The 24575-nt window shown below is 39.8% G+C and overlaps 1 protein-coding gene across 1 annotated transcript; it reads left to right on the forward strand.

The window, feature by feature from the left end:
• The first annotated feature begins 47 nt into the window (after positions 1 to 47).
• On the forward strand, positions 48 to 24567 carry LOC147143965 (oxysterol-binding protein-related protein 10-like). Its single transcript, XM_086037646.1, has 12 exons — positions 48 to 513; positions 3469 to 3647; positions 4763 to 4842; positions 10679 to 10771; positions 10936 to 11254; positions 13224 to 13318; positions 16365 to 16523; positions 18620 to 19142; positions 21572 to 21758; positions 22309 to 22491; positions 23255 to 23408; positions 24274 to 24567. The coding sequence occupies exons 1-12, from the start codon at positions 320 to 322 to the stop codon at positions 24316 to 24318; spliced, it is 2211 nt and encodes a 736-aa protein (XP_085893772.1). The 5' UTR covers positions 48 to 319; the 3' UTR covers positions 24319 to 24567.
• The last annotated feature ends 8 nt before the right edge of the window (positions 24568 to 24575 follow it).

Genomic DNA, 24575 nt, shown 5'->3' on the forward strand with positions numbered 1-24575 from the left:
TGGGGGGAGTGACCAACCCGGGATTTCCAAATTGAAAAAACACAATAACGTCACCACAGATAGAGGGAGGAAGAGGAGGACAGCTCCGCAGTAAATAAGTCCGTATCTCTTTAGTGTCAACACTGTCAGGAAGCAGTAAAGCTCCACTTGTAGAATTTGTGTCGTTATCTATCTCATTATCACTGCATCAATTTCTAAAAGCTGCAGTGGATCGCTGAGGAGCAATCTCTTGACGCTTCTTTCCTGTCTCTTTACAAACACTTAAACATAGTAACCAGCCGCGAACAGACAAGAATTGAACAGCAGCAGAAACGGCAGCATGAGCCGGTCCGTGCGCCAAGAGAGCCCCGCCAAATACCCGGACAAGAGGCGAGAACAGCGAGTTGGAGCACCTGCTTCCGAGTACGGGCATAGTGGCGCAGGGTCATCGCCGCATAAAACAACCCGCAACAAACAGCATCTGGAGGGGGTCCTGAAGAAATACACTAATCTTCTGCAGGGCTGGCAGAATAGGTGAGTGAAATGCAGTGTATTTTATTTTTATTTGTAGTATTATTATTAATTTTTAACTTTCATTGCATATGCCATTGATAAATTGTGTGCCTAATTATTTTTTGTGGGTTAGGCTGTGTGTAAATGTCATTGCTTTCTATATAGAGTGCTAGGTTAACCAGAAGTGAAATGATAATTGCAAAGAGCTTGATTACAGCTTGATATCAGATGGTTGCTTGAGAAATTTAAGGGAAATAATTTCGGGGGTTTTGACATCAATCAATCAATACAGAAATCTAGGATTTTTGTTCCGTTTCATAACAATGAAATATTAAAACGTATTAAATTGTCATTAATTTTCCATTAGATACAATATTACCCATGACGCGAGGATCCACAGTATAGAAATCAGATGAATACAATGTTATATGCTGCAAGTGCAATTTTATCCAGTAATAATGACTACGGGTGAGTTGGAACTTATCCCAGATGATTTTTGACAAAACGCAAGGTACATTGCCTGTACTGATTGGCAGTCAGTCGCAAGGCATATATACGACAACCATTCACACTCACGTGGGCCATTCAGAGTCCTCAACAGAGTTGTCAAATCCAGGTCCATAGAGTGAAAACCTCTCCCACAGTTTGACTTCAACCACAGGTGCTTCTACTCAACCGGCACGTAAACGACCTGTGGCTAAAGCCAACCTGTGGCAAGGGTTTAACTTTCTGGACCTGGATTTGCTACCTCTGGTCTTCAATTAACCTCTCATACATGTTTTGGGAATTTGGGAGGGAACCTGAGCACCCTGACACGCTATCACAGTGCCCCCAGCACAGTATGGTTTCATATAGTAATCGTATGATAAATTACAGACACATTAATAAAGTAATGGAACATGTGCAAGAACAATCTGCTGCATGTGATGCCTGTTCCAAGTAACTGTAAACAATTTTCTGTTCGGGAACACGAGGCTGCTCATTGCTTAGTATTAGTCAGAAGGAGACCTCTATACTTCACTCCATACTTCACAGCCTACAAGAAATAACCAGAGGTGGGCATCATCAGTCCAATGAGTCCGTCAGTGAGCTACCGTCGGTATTTCAGACCAGCCTAGCCCGCTGAGTCGTCAGCGACAGCCAAATGGCATCGAAAACGGTCTTACTGGTACTACATCACACACAGGTTAAAAAAATAAATAAAAAATAAAACAGCGTTGTATACTTATCAGTCCCACAGACCTCAATGACGTGTGTCCCATATTGTTTTTATTTCACCAATCACCACGCTGTGCGTGTGTGTGTGTCTGATGTTTTGATTTGAATTGTTTTCTTTATTTGACTGTGTCAGCTTGTGCTGTGCCTGCGTGTGACGTAGAAATCAGAGCTGGGCATCTGTCTATCCGCCATTTTATCCGGCTGGACCAAGTAGTAATCGCAGTAATGAATTAAGCAGCAAAATGCACCCACTTTTAGCCATCTCAGGAGGCGACCATTTTGTCACTTCTGTCGACTGAAAATCACATCACAGTTGCTCTTTTCTTAGGTAATGACCAATCACAGCTCACCTATTTTGGTGAGCCATGATTGGTCGTTAGCTGAGCCTTGAGCAACTGTGATGTCCTAGATCTGGTAAAAAAAACAAGAGTTTATCTGCATTTGAGGCAAGTTTCAGCTCATGCGGTGTATTTTGAATCACCACAAAGGTATTTTACAAATCTTTAACTGCTTGTGCAAGAGATGCAGCAGAACACAATGGTGGCATCCATATAAAGGTGAAGTCCTGCATCTGCCACATTTTGACTAAGATAGTTGATTTGCAAATAAAGATGGACCTAGCCCAGAACCCTGTGGCACACCCTTGTTGCGACTGCCTGCTAAGATAGTTTGAAAACCAATCAACAGCTTCTTCTGCGAGCCCAGAGCTCAGAAGTCTACAACATTGGCGACCTGTATCAAGTCTTCATAAAACAATAAAATAAAAAACATTTAAAAATGTAATGATGAGCTTATTGTTTCCACCAGTGCAGTGCTCATCTCGTTGTGGATGAGTGACACATGCACTGCAGTGTGACCTCTAATTCTCATTAAAGCCAACTTTTGTTCAGCACCTCCCACCTACGGACTGCATTGTTGTATGTCATATTTGTAGCCGTTCAATTGTTTGCGCATGCTTCCATTCATTCAGTTTTAGCTCGTTTTCGAGGAGTTGTGTGGGTGGGTGTCCCAGAGACACAGAATGAGTCATCCAGGAAAGCCCTGCATTTGTTCCTCTCCTGCAACTTCTCTCCCACTACCCCCTCCATCCCCAACTCCAACTCACTTCCTCGCTATTATAAACTGTCCAACTAGATCGATAGAACCATCCTAATGTGTAATGAGCTCCATGATCACCTTTTGACAATGTGATGTATGCTTAATTCCAAGCACGCGCACACACACACGCACACATAGGTGAAACATTTTGTGCAGTTTTAGAGGTATATTTATTTGCCAATAGCTTTGGTTGAATTGCGAATTGTACTTTCTGTCACATCGTTTTGCATATTTTTTTGCTCATTCTTACCCCCAACATTAGTATTTTTAATTTGTAGTCCTAGAGACACTGCTTCGTGACTGCGGGAAAGACTACTGGGTAACATTTTTCATTCTGAAGTTGCTCATGAGGTCAAGAGTGAAATGAACTAAGATGTTTCTTTCCTCCCTGTTTAAAAATGCTGACTGAGCATTATCACACGGACATATTTGCATTCTCCGCATCTGGTATTCCCGGTCTTGTGATTGCATTAGGTTGTTTACACAATCACAGATAACATGGCCTAAAATAAAGGGTCCCCATGATGTTAATAGGATGCCCTGTTGCTGACAATTTATCATTCAATTTGAAGTTAGACTTTGGCAATACATACATTTGGTCCTCAAAAACCGTACTTTGATTTTCCTCTGTCGTTTTTGTGACCTGTCTCCCTCTTGCAGGTATTTTGTTCTTGACCCCAAGGTTAGCCGGCTTGACTACTATCGAAATGAGCACAACAAAAGCCAGCGGCCCCCAAGGGGTTCCCTGTCTCTACTTGGAGCATTGGTTGTCTCCTGCAGTGACTTTCCTTACATGTTTGCTATTCAGTCCCCGACTGGCGAATCCTATAAACTTAGAGGTGAGTGTGACATGCAATACTGGATTCAGAGATTCTAGAAATAAATACATGCATGCAAACCTTTTATCAGATTTACAGGTATTGTTGCAGCATTGCCATTGCGCAATAGCCTTGGAACACCATTCAATTTTGCCATTAGAATGCTATAATGACCATATACTGTACTGTAATTAGAATGTTACTTAGTAGAGTGCAGATCCTCACTAAACTTTAATGCATGCTTTCTAGACACTATACACCACACTTCTACAAAGTTTTGGGGAAATCAGTTTTATCAGTATTTTATGCATAATCCTGCTCTCCCTATCTATGTCCAAATTATTTGAACAACATCAATCGGCCATCAATTTTCTTTATTGCTTATCCAATTCAGGGTTGCCGGAGCCTATCCTAGCTGACTGGCGGTACGCAGATTACACCCTGGACTGGTCGGCAGCTAATCACAGGGCACATATATCCTGCACGGAAGACAGACAATTGAACCACTATGTTGTCAGTGTCTACTGAAACAAAACGGCAATCACCAAACTTGTGGTGGTCTATAACACTCTAAAGAAGGGACCAATCCACTTCAAATTGGGTCGTTTTGTATAAAGCAACCCAGAAATTTGGGTCAAATTGTCCCAAGTACCAGGTTGGTCCCTTTTTGGCCCAAATTGGGTTATTTTTGACCCAAGTGTTTTTAGAGTGTGCATTTTTTGCTCAGTACTGAATATACTGTATGTTAACTGTGATACAACTTTTTCCAAATCTCCTCAGGGAACTTGATATATTCCATATGTCAGCTGGTCATTGTTTAAGTTCCCATGCCAACATTTTTATTTGGCAACTACATAATGGTCTTTCAAGACAGCTAAAAGAAACATTAACACTTGTTGGCCTTATTTGCACATATTGTTCACCGATGCATAAAAAACAAACATTTTAACAGTTGGAAAAAGTTCTGTCAGTGATTAAGAAATTTCAACAATAAGTCAAGAGCTTCAAATTCTATTTGTTTGCTTGTTCATTGCATAAATAAAACCAAAATATCATTCATATTCAAGCATGAATTCTTTGTTCCTGTCTGTGATGAATGCAGGGCAGCACTTACAGCAGTGTTATATTTTTTTCAGCATCAAATGCAGACGAACAGGAGTCATGGATGACACAGCTACAGCTATGTTCTCGATGCCACTCTGACAATGGGGCTAAGGTACACACACACGCGCGCACTCACACGCACACACACGTGCACACGCGCAGTCATTTAAGGGACTTGTGACAGTGTTCAATCAATTCCCTTCTCTTTCCTGTTTCCTTATTGGATTAGCACTACTCCCAAAATGTGCTTAGCCAGAGATTTCAGATTTCAAGACACAGTGGAGCAAGTTTGGATTTCTACCCAGCTATGGTACTTGTGAGATATGGTTTGTTTTATTCAGCCTCTCCGAGCTTCTACATCTCCTCCACTCAGGCATGTGAAGCAGATGTCTCATCTCTCTAACGCTTTGTCCTCCCTGACACAATTTCACTATCACAGGTGTGTTAAAAGCAATGCAGGCTCAGGATTGCGATGCAGATAATGTGACATGCTGTCACTAAATGGACAACCAAATTAATCCAAGCGCTTTGATGCTGTTGCTTTGTTTTCCACCTTCACAAAATGACTTAATGTCCTTTTGGTTTTCATCTCACCGCTGAAAGGTTCCCATCTGCTCACTCTTCTCCACTCACAGCTGTACCAGGCGGCTGATATATTTAAGCACATCTTAGTGTGCTTCATTTGCTAATGTGCTGTGTGAGCACTACGCGTACTGCGTTTAACTTGATAACCATGTGACTATTATCTAATCATATTCATACATTTACGTTCATGTCTTGTAAAGTGACTTCACTGGCATTTTTGCTTGTACACTCATTGCAACACTTCCCCCACCACTCGAAACTCACACTTTGATCTATCACATACATAGAGTATTTATAGTTAGAGAGAAATGTCCCATTACCTATTGTTGATATAAAATAGCAAACCCTGTGATTTCTCCCAGCCAATCATTGAAGAAAGGTAATTATAATAACTTGAATACTGCTAATCATCATTATATTGATATGGACTTTTTATTGATAGAAAAGAAGAGTGTCACATTGCTTAAATTGATGAAACTGTGGAGAAGGGAAAACTGAAGTTCTACACCTGGATCACATTTTGATTGGGGTGGCAGCAGTTCATCCGTAAGGATGTAGGCTTTGGAACCGGAGCTTCATGCATCAAGTCCAGCTGCCTCACGCCATCCCAAGTCTATCGATAGCCTTTTATTTATCCCCCTTTTCTATGATAAACGTCTTTCCACTGGAATCGCTTTCCTAAGGCTGATCATTTCCACCCAATTCGCCTACTGTTGCGTGCTTTTTAGACTTATGGCAGCAGTGTAGCCTGAAGTTGTAGTGGGTGCAAAGGCAGAAAGGAATTAGGTTACCGACTGCCTTTCATCCTACTTCTTGCGCACTTCCTTTGCCTACTTTGGCTGTTGCTTTCTCTTCAAGCTCTCACACTAGCAAAAAATAACTGTTGGTTATTTATTTGAATTTGGATGTTGCACTGTGTTTTTCGCCTCAGTTCAATTATAACTAGAAAAAGAGGACCTGGAAATTTGTGATGAACAGATCTTAAGTCAGGGAAGGAGAAGAAAAGGGGGGATAAGGTGAAGAAGCTTTGGCGAGGTTGATATAAAGTAGGGTGAGTAAAAGACAAGAAACTTTGGTGTGAAAAAAGAAAGTGAGAAATGAGTGAAGGGGGTAAATGAGAAAATGGTGTGTGAAAAGCCGCTGAGAATAATTAAAAGGTGTTGAGAGGAACAAAGACAGGATGCAAGATACTTTCCAAATCTTAGAATAAAGTCAACAGACGTATATTTTATAGTATAAGCAGACATCTTCCAACAGTTTTATATGTATTTTTTCTCTTTGTTTGTCGTTACTCATTAGTTACTATATTTGATATTTATGACATATAGTACATTGGGGGTGGGCATTATATACAGTATATATATATATATATATATATATATATACATTATATATACAGTATATATGTACATATAATTTACATAACGCGGTTTCTTTTTTTAATGTTTGTCCACACACTTAACCGTCCTTTTTTGCAGTTTGGGTGTGATGAATCCAAGTCTATATTTAGGTACATCAGGACTTTAACTGTGAAAGTGTCTTCACATCTTTCCCTTGCTGTCAGAGGAGTGATGACTCACCCTCCCCTGAGAATGACACGTGTTGAGTGAGGCTGTGTGAGAGTGTGACAGTTTTCTGAAAAGACCTACTTCAACTTTGCCTCTCTCTTATCCAACCTACATTTTGTCTTTAAATGTAGTTATTCGATACAGGACCTCCTTGTGCACAAAGCTTTTTCTGTTAGTGCTTTACAGGTCATGTATAATAGTAATATGTTTTCCGACTTTTATTGTATTTGGGAGTATGATATAGATGCTTCACAGAAACCCGTCCGGAGATTTGTGTGCTGAACACCGGTCACAGTTATATTCGGAAGATTAAAAATAGCCTGTTTGTAGTAGTATTTAAGACTTCAAAATGGACCAAGAGTGTTATTCGGACTCCTTATTTTGGCTCATGGTAAAACAAAAATAGACAAACGATCGTAGAAACAACACTCACAACGAGATAGACCAGGAGTCTTCAATCCTGTTCCTCGAGGGCCGGTGTCTTGCCTGTTTTCCATCCCTCCCTGCTACAGATATTCACCGAAGGTCTGCAGAAGCTGGATAACGGGGAACAGGATTGAAGACCCCTGATGTAGACAGAAATAAAGAAAGAAGCAGTGCAACTGAATGGCAGGTTTAAAAATAAAACCACAGGCCTTGAGTGGAGTGTTTTAGTGAGCTGAAAGTCATGCTCAAATAGATCTGTAGACTGATGCGTGACCATGTAGCGCACTACAGAGCATTGCAGAATTGGAGAAAGCTCTTGTTTCTGATAAATCATTGTCATTACTGTTAAAATCACTTCACAAATGTATATGTGATTAATAGTCATCACAGTTAATTTCACATATTCGTTAAATAAGATGCTGTCCCAGTTGTGGTACTCGGGAGCCAATGTCTCTCCTAATTACATTCATGGGTCACAGGAAGCACTCATTATCTCTCTTCTGACACGAGTCTTCCTCTCTGTCAATTAAAATTTCATTGGGTTCATTCGTCATTGAGAGAGTGGAAATGTTTCTTCTACTCTATTAAGAAAGAATAGCTCTGTTTTGATCGCCGTTGGTTTGTCAGCTATAAGGACACAGAAAACTGGTTTGCATGAAACTTTGTAGAGGGGTGGCATATGTGCTAAGCAAGAACATACAGTATATCTATCAATTTCCGATACGGCTTGTCCATGGTATGAACCATCTGTGTGGCTGAAGTACTACTATCACTACAAATGTCCACTTTATGCTTCATGTTTAAAGTGGGATTAAATTATAGGTCAAATTTCAAATCAACACTGTTACTCAAAACAACTTTCCCTACCAAGCACTCTCTCCCACCTGCGCGAAGCACATATTGGGCTCTTGATGACATATAGGTCAGATACATACGTGACCTGTCCGTTCAGGCTGAGGTTCAGATACATATCCTATCTAGGACTACATAGGACCTGAGTCGGATTGAAAAAAAATTGGAATTGAGCCATTCAGACTTAGCCTTATGCAATAAACAACACTAGAACCTTCAATAAGATATACGTAATGCAAAATATTGATAAAAGCACGTTTAAAGCGCAAATCAACCCAAACATATTTTTTTCCAGAATATGTTCCCAGCAGGCCCACTAGTTGAAACATGGCATTCTGATTAATATTGTGTTTGTGGAATAAGAGTTAAGAAGCAAAATCCACCCCTTTTTAGCCACCTCAGGAGGCGGCCATTTTGTCATTTCTGTCAACTGAAAATGACATCACAACTACCGGGGGGTCAGGGAACAACCAATCACAGCTCGCCTGTTTTCTAAAGCTGAGCCGTGATTGGTCGTTACCTGAGCCCTGGGTAGGTGTGATGTCAATTTCAGTCGGCAGAAGTGACAAAATGGCCGCCCCCTGAGATGGCTAAAAACGAGTGGATTAACTCTTATTCCACAAACGCAATATTTATTTGAATGCCTTGTTTCAACCAGTGGGCTTGCATAGAACATATTCTTGAAAAAACTATGTTTGGGTGGATTTCCACTTTAAGTCAAAAACAAGAAATTCAAATCACTGTCAGACAAAACAATTAACAATAACAGTACAAAAAAAAAACCTAACAAGTAACAGTATCAATGCAAAATACTTAAAAGTTAACAGTAACATGAAGTTGAGCTAACAGCCTGCATGCGCTACATTGGGGGTTATCGCCTGGCATTTTTGAGACAACTCTTTGTAAAAATTCCCAAATGTTGGCACTGCTTTGGGTATTGCACGTATAGTATGGGTCGTAATGCAAGAGAGCGAGTGAGAGAATATGAGTAAGGACCAAATTGATTGACAGTTTGTTATTACAATAAACATGCTGTAAAAATGCATGTGGCCCACCTATCTGACCATCCTAATTGGCCAAAGCGGCTGGGTTAGGTGGTCAGAGGTGGGCTTGAAATGCTTTGTAGATTTAGAGGACTTCTTTAGAATCAACCCCATGGAGTAAAGTACAAATGGATTAAAATATAAAAGTGTCGACTTTCTTATAAATGTTTATTCCCGCACTTTGTTGCGGCCCGCTGTAGAACAAATTACTGCATCAATGAGGTGTGTTCCAAAGGTGATCAGTCTTCAGCTACTTCTAGCTGGATGCTGTGATGGTGACCAATGCCGTGTAAGCTTGTAAATCGGCTAAATGAATGAAGTTCAGTTTAAATGTGGTTGAAGACTTATTGTCGAGGTAGGCCAAGCTGCCTTCTTGAACAGAGCAGTTTTTTTTTTTTTTTTGCAGTCAACATTATAGAATTTAGGCGGAAGCAAGGCTGGCAGCTCAGTGTGAGTTCTGTAGGAAGACATGAGCCGATACACAAAGACAATCAGACAATTTTTGTCCCGATTTTGCCCCTTCCCAAACAAGTACGTAACTTATGTCTTATAAGATTGTCCCATAAGATTATCCTTTGGACTGAGGTGTATTAAGGTGGAAATCATCCCAAACACATTTTTTTTTCAGGAATATGTTACCAGCAGGCCCACTAGTTGAAACACGGCATTCTGGTTAATATTGCATTTGTGGAATATGAGTTAAGTAGCAAAATCCACCCTTTTTTATCCATCTCAGGGGACGACCATTTTGTCACTTCTGTCAACTGAAAATGACATCAGAACTGCTCAGGGCTCAGGTAACGACCAATCACGACACAGCTTCAGAAAACAAGTGAGCCATGATTGGTTGTTACCTGAGCCCTGAGCAGTTTTGATGTCATTTTCAGTCGACAGAAGTGACAAAATGACCGTACCGTGAGATGGCTAAAAAGGGGTGGAATTTGCTGCTTAACTCATATTCCACAAATGCAATATTTATCAGAATGTCTTTTTTCAACTAGCGGGCTTGCATACAACATCTTGACAAAAATATGTTTGGGTTGACTTGCCCTATAAGGGTGGATTTGTCCCAATAATAGGGCCCAGAATGGGTCAGGCCGACAATCTTAAATATTAAGCGTGTAAACGAAACATCTTCGCCGGCTACTCTCGAGGCATTTTATCCCACCGCCGGTCCTAGTCTCGTCTTTGCGACAGATTTGCCTCGAAGGACTGGATTCTAGACCGTGATGGGGAAGATGAAACAACCCAACATTTTTAGTGCGTCATTTCTTGTCTGTCCTTAACAGCGTTGTATGGGAAATTTGACAGGATTAATTCTCACACCTGTGGGGAAATTTGATACGGTCTGTGCTTGTTCCAGTAAACATGGCATCCCTTTTAGGAACAAATAGATTTCAACAACTCACTCCATAAGATGTTCGTCATTGGCAATGATTGTAAAATGTTATCCGGTCTGTGGGTCTGAGTGTAGGGGATGACTGAGGCACAAGGGGAACAGAAGATCCTGCTCAGCTCCAGTGAATCTCTACCCCCAAGAGCTGGACCTCTCTCCTCTCTGAATGAGGTAATAAATTGATGATTATTATCAGTAAGATGTCCCAAAAATCTAGACAACATGCACAATTGCACATGTTCAAATGTTAGTTATGTTCTAGTTTTTGTGGAAAACAAAGAAAAGCTTCTTCATTACTGCTTTCTCACACACTCCATCATTGCTCTTGCTCTTAGGACTTGCTCCTTTTAAAAGCGACTTCTGCAGCCACTTTGAGCTGCTTGGGAGAGTGCTTCACTTTGCTACACCACAATGTTCGGGCCCACAACCAGAACCAGAACCATCATTCAGTGACTTTGAGCGAGACAGCCTCTGCACAGAGAGTCAAGTCCTGGAATCAACGCTGTAGCTCGAGCGTGCACCAGTTGGAACCCGCTAGCCTCAAATCGAGCAGTCACAGCCCGATTCACTCGGTTAGTGACAACCAAAGTCCAAAACACTGCAGCTACACTAGAAGACAAGAAAAGGACCACAATTACATCCAGAGTCATGCAGGTGAGCTGAGTGATGATGGTGATCAGACTGTGTGTCTTTGGAGAGAATCAAGAAAAATATTTGAGTTCAAATACTGGAAAAAATGCAGGACACCGGACACACTATAACAGGTTATGAGTATCTCTGAGGTCTAACATTAGTGACGTCTAACAGGTGAAACATTCGTTTGAATCAATGGACAAAAATTCCCACAGACACCCTTCAACATCTTGTAGAAAGTGTTCCAGGAATCAAGAGTGGAAGGTGTTTTAGCTGCCCAAGAAAAAAAAAAAAGGAAACTCCATATTTGGCACTTCGAGTTGGGCAATTACAATGCAAATTAAGCCTCATGTTTCATCATTTTTTTAAACATGATCAGTTTCACATCTCTTCATTCATATAAACTCCAACAGGCTAAAGTCTCTTCATTTGTAGTGCAAGAAAATACAACAGAAGCTGATGTTTTGGAAATGTAAAGGACATGAAACGTGACTAAAATGAAGACTTAACAAAAACTAGAAGAACGCAATTAGAAAAATACAAAATAAAACATACTGTGTTGAAGGGAAAAAAGGTGGGTTTTAAGAAAGGATTTTAAAATAGGGAGGATAGAGGCCTGACTGATGTCCAAAGGCAATGAACAGTTCAGTTCTTGCCACGAGTACTGTATGTGTAGTGTCAATTTCCTAGTGACGCTGAATAGGATAAATAATAGAAAGTCAACAAACGCTTCTTTTCATTTCCTTTAACATTCTCAGTACACTGACAATGTAATAACAGTAATGTCTTCTTGATCGTTTTTGACAGTTGGCTCCAGTTTGAAACGTTCTACTGACACCTAGAGGATAAATAAAGAATAAAATTGCTGAAACTAACATTTGACTGATAAGTATTACTAAATATCTTACTATATTACATGTTATTATTATTATTAATAATAATAATAATAAAAATAAGAAGAAGATTTTGAAAACCTGATGTTAGAGAAAAACAAGAGCAGATTCGACAGCAGCGCAAAAAAAAAAATCTAGAAAAATTCACTTGCATCTCTGATTAAATAATTTGTACAAATTTGTTGATCGGTGTTATTTATATTGATGACTGTTCAAGTGTCCATTTTCACCATGTTGCTTCAGGATCCTAACCCTTGTGCAACTCGCAAGTTTCCAATATGAGTCCATGTTCAGTCTTCAGAGACTGCAATCTGCTAATGAGGTCAACACTCAAGATGCTAAACCTGTTTAAACCTCTAATGATTTTCTATGATTCATGTCACATGTACGGAATTACAGATTAAGTGCCCACTTCACATCTTTACTTTGTTTGTCATATAAATGGTAAATGGTAAATGGGCCTACCACATTGTAATTTTTTTGTTTGTTTTTAGACTATATTTTGGCGATGCAAGTGATGTAGGCAGAATCTGGACTGATCATTGAACATCACGACCCTCCACATGCTCAGGTTCCAGTTCTGGCAGACCTCCTGGCAGCCCTATCAGAGTGGAAATTGGCTGTGTGCAATCTGATCTGGACTTTCTAGGCAGAGAATTGTAGGCCATAACCTCCTTCAAAACTTGACTGAAAATCTGTAGAAAACAACCTTCACTACCTAAGTGCTGACAGGGTGAGGGAACTGTCTTCTTGAGACGCCCAATTCGCAGCCTCTCTCTGACTTCTCCCGTCGCACAGAACTTGGACTTCAGTTTGGAGATGGTACAAGAGCTCACTCCAGACAATGGTTTTGCGGAACAAAAGCTTCAAATTGCCCTATCGCGTGAGCCACATCCAGATCAGTGCGGCACCGCTTAAAAGGAAAATGAACAGGTTTTCCAATTCAAAACATTTCATTGCCAAGAATCATTGCTACAATAAAGAAATACTCTACCCTAACACAAATATAAAATAGATTTTTATGCCACTTGCATTTACTATTTTCACTTTACTTTTAATGACTAAGGGGGTCATTTTTTTTCCAATTCACTCTACAGACAGTTCGACTGGATGGATCAGATCTCCTCAGAAGCAGATGACAAATGATGCATCAAAACTGGCCATGTTCAGTAGCCGGTCCCACCATATTGAGGTATCGTACATTCTGTTCAATTTTACCATGTCATAGCAACAACAAACAATGGTTACGACGATGACAATAATAAGAACGTGTGTGTGTGAGAGCCTTTGTGTATGCTGTATTTGAACTACAATACAAGCCTAAAAGGTGTCATTTATGACACCTTTATTCATAATGATCTTATTTCAAAGTACTGTACTCTTTTGCGAAGGGATAATTGCCATTGAAGTTGTAATTTGGGGATCTATGGCCATCATATTTATCAGTTTATTGATTGTATTTCACACATAGTACCTAAGGCTCAAGTATGTTTAAAAAAAAGCGCATAGTTGAGAGTGAAAACAGTTCAGCGTTAAATACATTCCGATATAATGTAATAGAAAAAGCAGCTTTGTGCACACTGTGTTGTGATTATTTATTTTCATGTCTGTGGATGAGTTCATGCTGATATCGGGTTTGTTTGTTTGTTTGTTTGTTGACATTGATCAACACAATTAGTTTTCTGTGGATTCCTTGTTTTAAACAGGTAATTGTGAAAGAAAAAGGTTCAATTGCCAGAAATACTCTACTGTACATCTTTCAAACCAGTGAAAATGGAAGCCACTGTATGTAGAAACCTTGCTTTAAACATTGGGTGAACCACTTTGTCAGTCCTGCAGCACAAAATGATGGACAGACAATTTCACACTCTCCAAACCCTCATAACGCATTAACTGGATGTTCCTCATGTGGAAGATTAAAGCGCAAACACTGTGAGGTCAATGGGAATGACGAGTAATTTTAGTCGCAGCAACTCTACAGGGGAGAGAAATTGGCCCTGATTTGTTTTTACAGGCAATTTAAGGACATTCTGATCAGATGGAAGTGGATTAGTTTGATGTGACTTTTGAGTTACATTTGGCACCTCTGCACAGGACTGTGTTGTCCTTGTTACTGATCGTCTTTGTTGAGTCAAAGCAAAAACCCTATTGATTGAGAATTATATTAGACCCAAGGCTCGACAGCCACATCAGTACATACATTGAGGTAACCCTGTACCTCAATGTACATAAAATAAGCAAGTGCATGAAAGCATCACTTACCAAACCATAAGCTTTGTTAGACAGAGTTCTTGTCAAAAAGTCCATTCTTGGATCCCTTAAAAGGTGCTTTATACATCTAAAATGTATTAATAGGTGGTTTAACGTTAATGTGGTTTTATTTACCTGTCCTCCGTTATTCACTAAAAAACTCATCCAAGTTGTTTTTTTTCCTTAAGGCAAACTAATAATATTACTTTGGTGCCATTTTGTGGCATCTCGGTGCCTGGGAACTTTGTTGAAGTGAATTGAGGAGCTGCATTTAGACAAAACTAGTGCTTTGCTGCCAACTTGTGGCATAGATAGGCAATTACAAACCTTTGTAATGTTTGTAAAGTGATGCAAATTAATTTCATTAATTTATGTCCATGTTGTATTTTGAACATCTAACATCAAACTACAGCATGTGCTTGTCTGAAAGCATATGTTCTCATTTAATAGACACTCACAGGCTAACATCTGCTTTTCCAGAAGAAGCTGTGCCTCAGGTCGCCTTGGTATCTCTTTGTTGGTGCTGCTATTTTCTGATTGTGGCTACAAATGTGGTATTGTTCACTGTTGTGACAAATAACTTAATAAATAATACAACTAAAAAGCACATCAGCATGGTCTTACAGCAAGTGCAAACATAAATAGACATCATAGTCTACCTCACATCTTTATGTCACGCTTGTACGTTCCGTATCATTTTGATTTAGGATTGCTATGAGTGACAGTCATATACTGACTTGACTAACTGCAGTGAGAGACATAGTTTAAAACCTGTGTTTTATGCTCTAATTTTATACTCCGCTAAATTTCAGCATAACTAAGGAAAGACACGTGACTTAGATGAGGCAGCTGTATGCTGTCTTGTATAATGTTTTTGACATTTGATTCTTGTATGTTTTTATCACAAGGGATGAGTGGAAATACTATTGGATTTTAGTTATGGCCTCTAACTACGAATGAAATAAGTAGAACTTGTAGTAAAAGGACTTGACAAGCTGTCTATTCTGTGATTTAGTTATCAGGATGTGTTGTCTGTCCTGTGGTGCTTCTCAAGACTCCAAAAGACAGCAAAAGCAAATAATATTGCCGTTAGTAGTGTTAAAGGCAAATGAGTGAAACCAGTCCAGAATAGGCAGATTGCCTGAGGGGAATTTAAGAGTGAGGGAGTGAGAGCGAGCTATTAAAGTAGGACGAGTTGTGATGTACATACATGGTGAGCGTGTAAGGGGTGGGGCTTATGTGTAAAGCCGGATAGCAAGACAGAAATCATCATTAGCATCGGAGTTAATCTGCCTCTCAAAAATACACAGAGATAGACGTTCTCTCTCTTTCCATAGCGCTTTTTCAAATGTATTTGTTTTTTACTTTGCTCTCCACTCTAGATAGTCTGTCACTCTAGCCTCTTATTCTGCCTCTGTCTGTCTGTCTGTGGATGCTGGACATGAAATCCAACAGGACTCCTATGCCTGCAATGGTTGAATGCAATCCTAGCAAAGTGAGTGGCTCTGTGTACGTGGGTGTGTGCTATTTTCATAATTCATCATGCGTGTGTTACAGTTATAAAGTATAGTACATGTTTGAATTTACTTAGATTAATTGTTTAAAACTTACTCTGGCAGAGTAGAAAAGTGACTCATGCTTCAAAGCCTCATAGAATCCTACTAATAGCCTGGAGGAGTACGAATGGTGTGTTCACATGGTGCAGTTAATTTACAGAGCAACTTAGTTATGGTATTCTATACTAATGAGTGGATGTTTGACCGAAGTTGTACTGGTGTAAAGATGGGACAGAATGCTTAAGAAGGATTGCAATTAGCACACTGTCATTGTAAAGTGTGCATGTAGAGTATTATTGGCATTTTTAGGAGTTATAAACATCTCTGTATACATTTATATCAGAGACTACCAAACCAGTGTTTATATGTGGCAAAAGTTGCTTTTCTTATTCAATTTGAAGAAAAGCATTGTCATGGCATGTCCATTCGCAGGGAAAGCAGCACTGCAGCATCCCGGAGAGCCTGGATCCCAGTGACGAGACCACGGACACAGAAGACAACGACGAGGAGGACCTGGGAGTTCTTGATGAGCAGCGGAGCATCATCCTTCATCTATTGTCCCAGCTCAAACTCGGAATGGACCTCACTAAGGTGAACTTCTCATCCTTACCTTTTTGTGTGTTCTTGAGGTCGCTATACCTCCACTATGGAAGAGGCTGAGTATAGATGTGAGTGGTATGGCAAGAGAGAAGAACTTGAAGGTAGGTCATGAATGCAGCTGAGTTCGTTTTGGAGACGTGCAGTCTTTTCCCAGAAAAGATAAATATCAGAGTTCAGTGTAAAGGTTAATTCTACCATGTAGTGTATGATGTAGTTAGTTTTGCGACACAAAACTATTGGAGATATGGCACATTGCCCAGTTACATAAGATGGAACACGGTTTGTTCCATTACAGTGGTTGACCTTGTTTATAAACAATGATTCTCATGGGAAAAACTCTCACCTTCACAAAACTCTTGAAGTGGAAGTTAACCCAAACATATTTTTTTCAACAATATGTTCTATGCCGTGATTGGTCGTTAGCTGAGCCCTGAGCAGTTGTAATGTCATTTTCAGTCGACAGAAGTGACAAAATGGCCGCCCGCAGAGATGGCTAAAAACGAGTGCATTTTGCTGCTTAACTTATATTTCACAAACACAAAATTAATCAAATGCCGTGTTTCAACTAGTGGGCTTGCTGGGAACATATTCTTAAAAAAAAAAACGTTTGGATTGACTTCCGCTTTAAGGGTGCACTGGTACCAGTCAATCCATGCAGCGCTCAGTCATGCTTGATTCTAAAAGTCATGAGGTTTTGACTGATGTGAGTGCTTTGTGGATCTCTTGTAAAGTATGATCAATGCAATTGTTCCTCCTGCCAGTTGTGAGTAATTACCACCACCTTGCGCAATACAAATAAGCCGAAAGAGTTCAATTTGGTCACATACAAGAGTACAAGTTGTAGTTAAGTATTATTGTATCATGAAGCGGTGGCATGTAAACAGGAAGAATGGGTGAATGCAGAAGGGAACAGGAGAAGTGTAACTGCCCTGAAGCGCGTAACGATCGTCCCACAATCGATCGTCCCATATGACTAAGCGGCAGAGTTTGTCACATTAAGCGTGGTGTTGAGGACCCAATTCCAGGGAAGCACAGAGGCAGGAAGTACTCCAAAACAATTGAATCAAAAAATAACAAAAAGGTAAACAAGCGGCGGAATCATCAGGAATACTAAATCAACAGGAGTCCAGATTAAGAGCGTTTAAATTAACTAAAAAAAACACTAGGAAAAGACTTGACTAAAATTACTTGACAAGGATTTGAGACAAAAAAAACATCACTAACAAACAAGGACAGAAACAAACCAGGAAACTTCAATACTTTTGTGCAAGTTTGTTGGTTTTTATTAGTTTTAGTATTAGCTTGTTTTCTTATAAATATATGAAGTGTTTGTCAAATGTATGATTAAAAAAAGTTGTGAATTATTGGGTAATGAAATAAACTACAATTCTCAAAATGATTGATTGACCTTTCGTCTTCTGTACAGACGCACAGCAATATCATGCCGAAAACGAAAGACATGTTTTCTATAATCATGGGTTAATTTTAGTTTTGTAATTTTCATTTTGATTTTATTTCATTTTTGAAAATGTTTTATGGATTTTAGTTTTGGTTATTTCGTTTGTTTTCATTACATATAATAACCTCGGTGTGGCTCACAACAAGGCCCACTGTGTCTACACAAACAAACAAATGTCAGCTGAATATCGTCAAAAAGGGAAATTTGGAAAGAAAGGCACTAAACTCTCCAAACCGCTCTGGCAGCGACACCAATTGAGCTTCGCCACCTCTCTGTCATTTCTCATTGCCTGTTTAGATTTGAATGTGTTTGCATCCAAAACAAATGCACAAATGTGCTAACATGAATTTGCATTCTAGATATTAACTAAAGTTTTGCATTTCAAACCCGTGCGTGTGCTTCCTCACATTCCAGAAATTGAAATGTCAGATTAATTGGACGCTATTGTCCAATGTGAGTGTGAATGGTTATTTGCGACTAGTGCAGCGTGTACCCATCCTCTCACGCTAAGTCAGCTGAGATGGTCCCCAGCTCACCCGCGAACTTAACTTACTTACCAGCGGAAAATGGATGGAGAATGAATAAACTACCGTAACGTTGTTCTTTCAATCTTCTCTTGCCCTCACAGGTGGTGCTCCCTACATTCATCCTAGAGAAGCGCTCTCTACTAGAGATGTATGCCAATTTCATGGCTCACCCTGACATGTTCCTCTCCATCACCACTGGAACTACGTCAGAGGAGCGCATCATCCGCTTTGTTGAGTACTATCTCACTGCCTTCCATGAGGGCCGAAAGGGCGCCGTGGCCAAAAAGCCCTACAACCCCATCCTGGGCGAGACCTTCCGCTGTACGTGGTGTGTGCCTCGGGACTGTGTTCGGTCCCTCAGAGCCACCAGCTGTACGGCTCCCAAATCAGCAGCCGCCTTCACATCTACGACGTCAAACTCCTCACAGAGGGGGACAGAGAGTTGCAGTGGCTTCAAATCCGACTGTTACCAGGTTCGCTTTGTGGCAGAGCAGGTGTCCCACCACCCGCCTGTATCGGGCTTTTACTACGAGTGCAAGGAGAAGAGGATGTGTGTTAATACTCATGTGTGGACCAAGAGCAAGTTCTTGGGCATGTCGGTCGGAGTTTCAATGGTTGGAGAAGGTAAGGTAACTACTCTTTTCAAAACTATGATCAAATGACATTAAAATAATATTTTCAGAAAAAAAAAGTACCTGTGATGTTTGGTAAACCTTATTTATGCAGTGCAAAAGGTTTCACAAATCATATCCCTGAGTGTAGAGTCATTACTCGTATGTACCGGAATTAGACATAAGTAATGAATGTATGTGTACAGTATGTGTGGGTGTATGCGTGCGTATAGGTACGTATATACAGTATGTGTGTCTTGGCGTGTCACGAGGTCCATACAGTGTGTGCTTTGTGAGTTTACTGTCATCATGTTTCCTGTGAACCCTGGAAAACGTTACAATGTATTGTTTTCAAAATCTCATTTAGTATAACCAGGCAGTCACACCGCCTCAATGTAAGCTAGATAGCACTGCCGAAGCACCTCAATAAACCTCCAGTTATCTAAAAATACTATTTCACATAAAGTTGTCACACTTGACATACCATTTGGACATATTAAACACAGACTAGAAATCCACAAACATAATATAGCTTACCTCACTCTCTGTGGTATGCCGGGGATGGTCAAGTTAAAATGCACTTGACTTTTTCCTTAATTGGTGGTGTTGGTAGGACATGACCATTTTTCCTTGAAAGGAGGGAGGGAGGGGGGAAGGGCAGGTGAAGTGGAAGTCAATTCTAAACGGACTTTTACATTTATAATAAAAAAAATAGAATTTAGTATTGATAGATTCATTGCCAACAGCCAGGTGCGGCAAATGGGGGTCAAGGGGTTTGGTAAGGGTGGCAACTGCTACCCCTTGGCACCCTGTAAAACTGTGACTGTATAAATCAAATTTTCTTTACTAAAGACAGATTCTTTTCAAGTTTGCATTCAGGTTAATTATACTTTTCTTCTTTAAATATACTGTTAATATTGATGAGTGATCTAAGAATGCTGCACCCGTGTGAAAATAGCTCCGCCCCTGAAGAATAACCAATCACGCTTTGTACATTATATAGGTCTTTGTCTCATAGTTGCACAACTCGGCATGCATGAATTTATGCAATCAAGAGGATACACATGTGCTCAAAGGTGAATGCACGTGTTTAATATATGAATACAAACAGAATATCGTGTAAGTCAAACTAATTAGCTGAAGGTGTCCAATACATACATTTCTGCTTGACATACTGGTTGACTTTGTGTGCGTGTGTGTGTGTGCGTGTGTGAACATGTCTCTGTCTGTATGTGTGTGTGCGCGTTTGTGTCTTGGGGAAACAGATGTGAATACATTTGACCTGGACATAAGACAGCTGGCTGTTATATAAGCATCTGTGAGGAAAGAGGGAGCAAAGCATGATGGGTGCTCAGTTGGGACATGTGGCAAGCAGTTTGAATGCTCAAATCACAATATATTGTAAGTGAGGTCAAGCTAAACTGACACAGACTCTCTTAAATGCTTGTTTTACTTTTTTTTTTTTTAATTGGAGCATGGTGCATTTGAATTGCACAATTATCCTTGCCAGGAAGCCACACGTAAAAAAATGTTTGTTTGCTCATGGTTGATTCAAAGCAACGTGATTCCCAACCATGCAGGTTGCCATGGGAAATGATTAATAATTTCATTTAATTTGCCCCCAAATAATTATTAGTTACAAATATATTACGCAAAAAAATTAAATGCTCTTTCATTAGAGGGCAGAAGGTAGAATAAACCTGTTTATTCACTTGTTGCCATTTATTTGACTGTAAGTCATAGCTTCCAGCGACAATATCATCTTTCAGACCGTTAGTCCGAAAAATGACTGATAAATGATGGACGGGTACCCTGGCCGCCGCCGAATTTCCCGAGCAGCAAAATTGAGTAAAATGCCCACCGTCTGGCTCTGGGGTTTGTTTGTTTTTTTTGCATTCCCCAAAACTACTTCGGTTTTCTGCGACTCCTCTGATTTCCTCACAATCAACAACATGATTACTCGGGTCCAGACAGTCCAGTGCCTTGAATGACTAAAAATCTGGATTTGGTCCCCTGGTTGATGCCCACTGCTCTTAAATACAGAGTACAAAAATATAGTGTGTCAAAGTATTCTCCATTTTTTTTTTTTACATTATTTTACTCCAACAGTGAATCCAGCAATGTTAGAAGTAAATATGGGGCAGATTGGGCCAATTTTGTCACACTTGGGTTATTTTATTAAATCGAGGGAAATTAACCTGTTTATGTTTTTACCTTGGGGTAATTAACTTTGATTCAGTTCAGTTCAATAAATATGTGTACTGCACCGCATAACACTGACAATGATTCAGTGTCTCCCCTTTCCTCTGAACACATTGTTAACAACCATTTGTGGTCATCTTTGTTGATGAGCTGTACAAGTCGTGTCGTTGTTGTCTCCGTCCACCTAAAGGAAACAACTATTAATTTGATCACCACATATTTCTGCCCTGTTGTTCCCAGGTGTACTGCATCTGTTAGAGCATGATGAAGACTATGTGTTCACGCTTCCTTGTGCCTATGCCCGCTCCATTCTAGCCGTGCCTTGGGTGGAGCTAGGGGGAAAGGTTACAATCAGTTGTGCCAAAACTGGGTATTCAGCTACAGTCACGTTCCACACCAAACCTTTCTATGGAGGGAAAGTTCACAGGTACACCATTTTATTTGATACTGTTACTTTACTATACTACTTTATACTATACTGCATGCAGATGGGGACTGAGTTCTGCCACGAATAGCAAAATTCCATCAGTGATTGACACCCACCCAAAAGGTTTAATTGCTTATAGTCCTTTTTTCTGTAAGACAAGGCTATGATTCTCACTTCAACATGTTGCATTTGCCACAAGATGCCTCAAGACTGCAACAAAGCAACATATTTATATTAGACATGGCTTTGGCCTGAGCACAAAAACAACAAATATATGAGTTTTTATGTGAATAACGGAGGATAGGTTGCCTCAAAAAATGAGCAAAAATGTGCGAATCTGAAGGTGTTCATTGTATACTATAAGTATTCAAAAGTATTTTGGTGTCATAAAAATGTACTTGACAGGAAACGGTGGTTAAAAGGAGTACAGCTGTGTTTACTCTTAACAGTAGTGTCAATAGATGACATAATAAAGTAGAGGCCTTGACAGCTCGGTTGCCACCAAAGCACCCACTTTGAATGTTGTCCTCACAAATCTGTCTTTTAACAGAGTAACAGCTGAAGTTAAGCACAACCAGACAGGAAACATAGTTTGCAAAGTCCAAGGCGAATGGAATGGTGTGCTGGAGTTTACCTACAGTAATGGAGAAAGCAAGGTGATTGATACCTCCAAGCTGCCTGTCATCAAAAAGAAGATCAGGCCAATCGAGATGCAGGAACAGAATGAGTCACGGTGAGTCAGTCAGACGCATAATTAAATGAACACAAAAATGTTGTGATTATTCAATTCTTGTCGTTAGTGTTCTGAACCACTGTTCTGACACTCGGCAGCCTCTTTCGAATTTACCAGAGGACAACAATGCAAAAACTTATAGATTCACGATTGGTGCGTGTGTAATACTCTCCACAGATCAGAACAGGTTCATTCTAAACACGTGACAGAGATTTTGCAAACGATGTGGAGAACATTCTGCTGCCTGCAGCAGAGACTCTACATACTTCACTTTTTTAGCCACAGGTGCATGTGAAATTATAAAAAAACGTTTACCAATATGAAAATCGTAATATAATTAATATCAAACATATATATATATATATATATATATATATATATATATATATATACATACCTACCCTGACACATCATTGTTGTTGTTAAAGATCATGTGATACAACATGGCATATTTGATTGACATCTGCGAGTCGTTCAGCTGCAGTGCAAATTTCAAATCGCAGCAAAACTAATGGCCAACGCTAGATTAAAGCTAGTTGCGTGACCGTGCACGACAAAGTTCAGTTGTGTTCAGTCGTACCTCTCAATGTGTGGCAGTGAGTGCATACAGGAGTAAGGCATACTTTTTCATTGAGATTTGGGATGAATGATTTAAGTTTATCTATTTGAAGAGAATAAAGAGAAATCCAAAATGTGAAGATGTACTAGGCTTTTCCGGAGTGTAAATTAAAAACTACACTACACTTTTGTGTGCCGTGTCCAGGCGCCTTTGGCAGCACGTAACAGCATCTCTGAGGGCTGGAAGAATGGATGACGCCGCAGAACACAAACACCGCCTTGAGGAGAGGCAACGCAGCGAGGGCAAAAAGAGAGCTGCCACCAAAACCCCTTGGAAACCCAAGTATTTTATCAAAGAGGTGAGGAGTATTATAAATACAGTGAATTCTTCCCAATATAAGCAAACAGTAATTGCTTTTTTATGGCCAAATCCCAATAAAGGTAATGTTATATCCCGATAACCATACATATTCCAATATAGTATTTTTACTTACTGTAAAAATCTGAACAGTTAAAAATTAATCAATCAGTATGTATTAACAATATTACATCTTGCTCTACATGTACATTCAAGTACTGTTAAAGCGGAAGTCAACCCAAACAGTTTTTTTTTCAGAATATGTTCTATGCAGGCCCACTAGTTGAAACACGGCAATGTGATTAATATTGTGTTTGTGGAATAAGAGATAAGCAACGAAATCCACTTGTTTTTAGCAATCGCTGTGGGCGGCCATTCTGTCACTTCTGTCGGCTGAAAATGACATCACACATCCTCAGGACTCAGATAACGACCAATCACGGCTCACCTGTTTTCTGAAGATGAGCATTGATATCTGAGCTCTGAGCAACTGTGATGTCAATTTCAGTCGACAGAAGTGACAAAATGGCCGCCCCAGAAAGGGCTAAAAACAGGTGGATTTTGCTGCTTAATTAAATCCTGTTTCATATTAATCACATTGCCTTGTTTCAACTAGTGAGCCTGCATAGAACATATTCTTAAATAAAAAAATGTTTGGGTTGACTCCCTCTTTAAATGTGAATATTTAAATTACATTTCACTTGGTTTAACTGGCATTACATAAACAGCAAATTTTGTTTGTCATTAGTGGCTGCAATGGGAACACCAAAAACAAACGTTTCACGATAGCCACAAAGTATTTTTTCAAGATTTAGACGGACATACATACACAAATGAAAACAGTATTTCATTTTTTGTTCATACAGGGTGAAGGTTGGGTATACCACAACCCACTGTGGAAAGTTCATTGACCAGAAGCCATGGAAGCAGTTCTCCATCCTCGGAAACAAGTGGAATAATCAAAGCAGAGGGTTCCGCCATCAATCTTAGAGAGAAATGGGACACCAAAGGCTTTCACAAAAACTTTGAATCATCTAATTGAGTCTTTCACTCTATTGAGATGACTGTATTCGGAGTACCAGTGTAAATCAGTGAAATGAGATCACATGTGCGACTTTCAGTCTTTATTGTTCAAAATAAAACAGTTGTGTATAACTCACTATATGCT

Source organism: Filicampus tigris, chromosome 8 (genome assembly GCF_054856515.1).
Source record: "Filicampus tigris isolate MCC_2025a chromosome 8, RoL_Ftig_1.0, whole genome shotgun sequence".
In the NCBI taxonomy this organism is placed as follows: domain Eukaryota; kingdom Metazoa; phylum Chordata; class Actinopteri; order Syngnathiformes; family Syngnathidae; genus Filicampus; species Filicampus tigris.

What these genes read in the sequence shown, in the direction of transcription:
- LOC147143965 (XM_086037646.1), top strand. Translation starts at nt 320, where the DNA reads ATGAGCCGGTCCGTGCGCCAAGAGAGCCCCGCCAAATACCCGGACAAG. An exon ending in ACTCTGACAATGGGGCTAAG is followed by an intron (nt 4,843 to 10,678) that starts GTACACACACAC and finishes GTCTGAGTGTAG; the next exon opens with GGGATGACTGAGGCACAAGG. An exon ending in AGTTTCAATGGTTGGAGAAG is followed by an intron (nt 19,143 to 21,571) that starts GTAAGGTAACTA and finishes TGTTGTTCCCAG; the next exon opens with GTGTACTGCATCTGTTAGAG.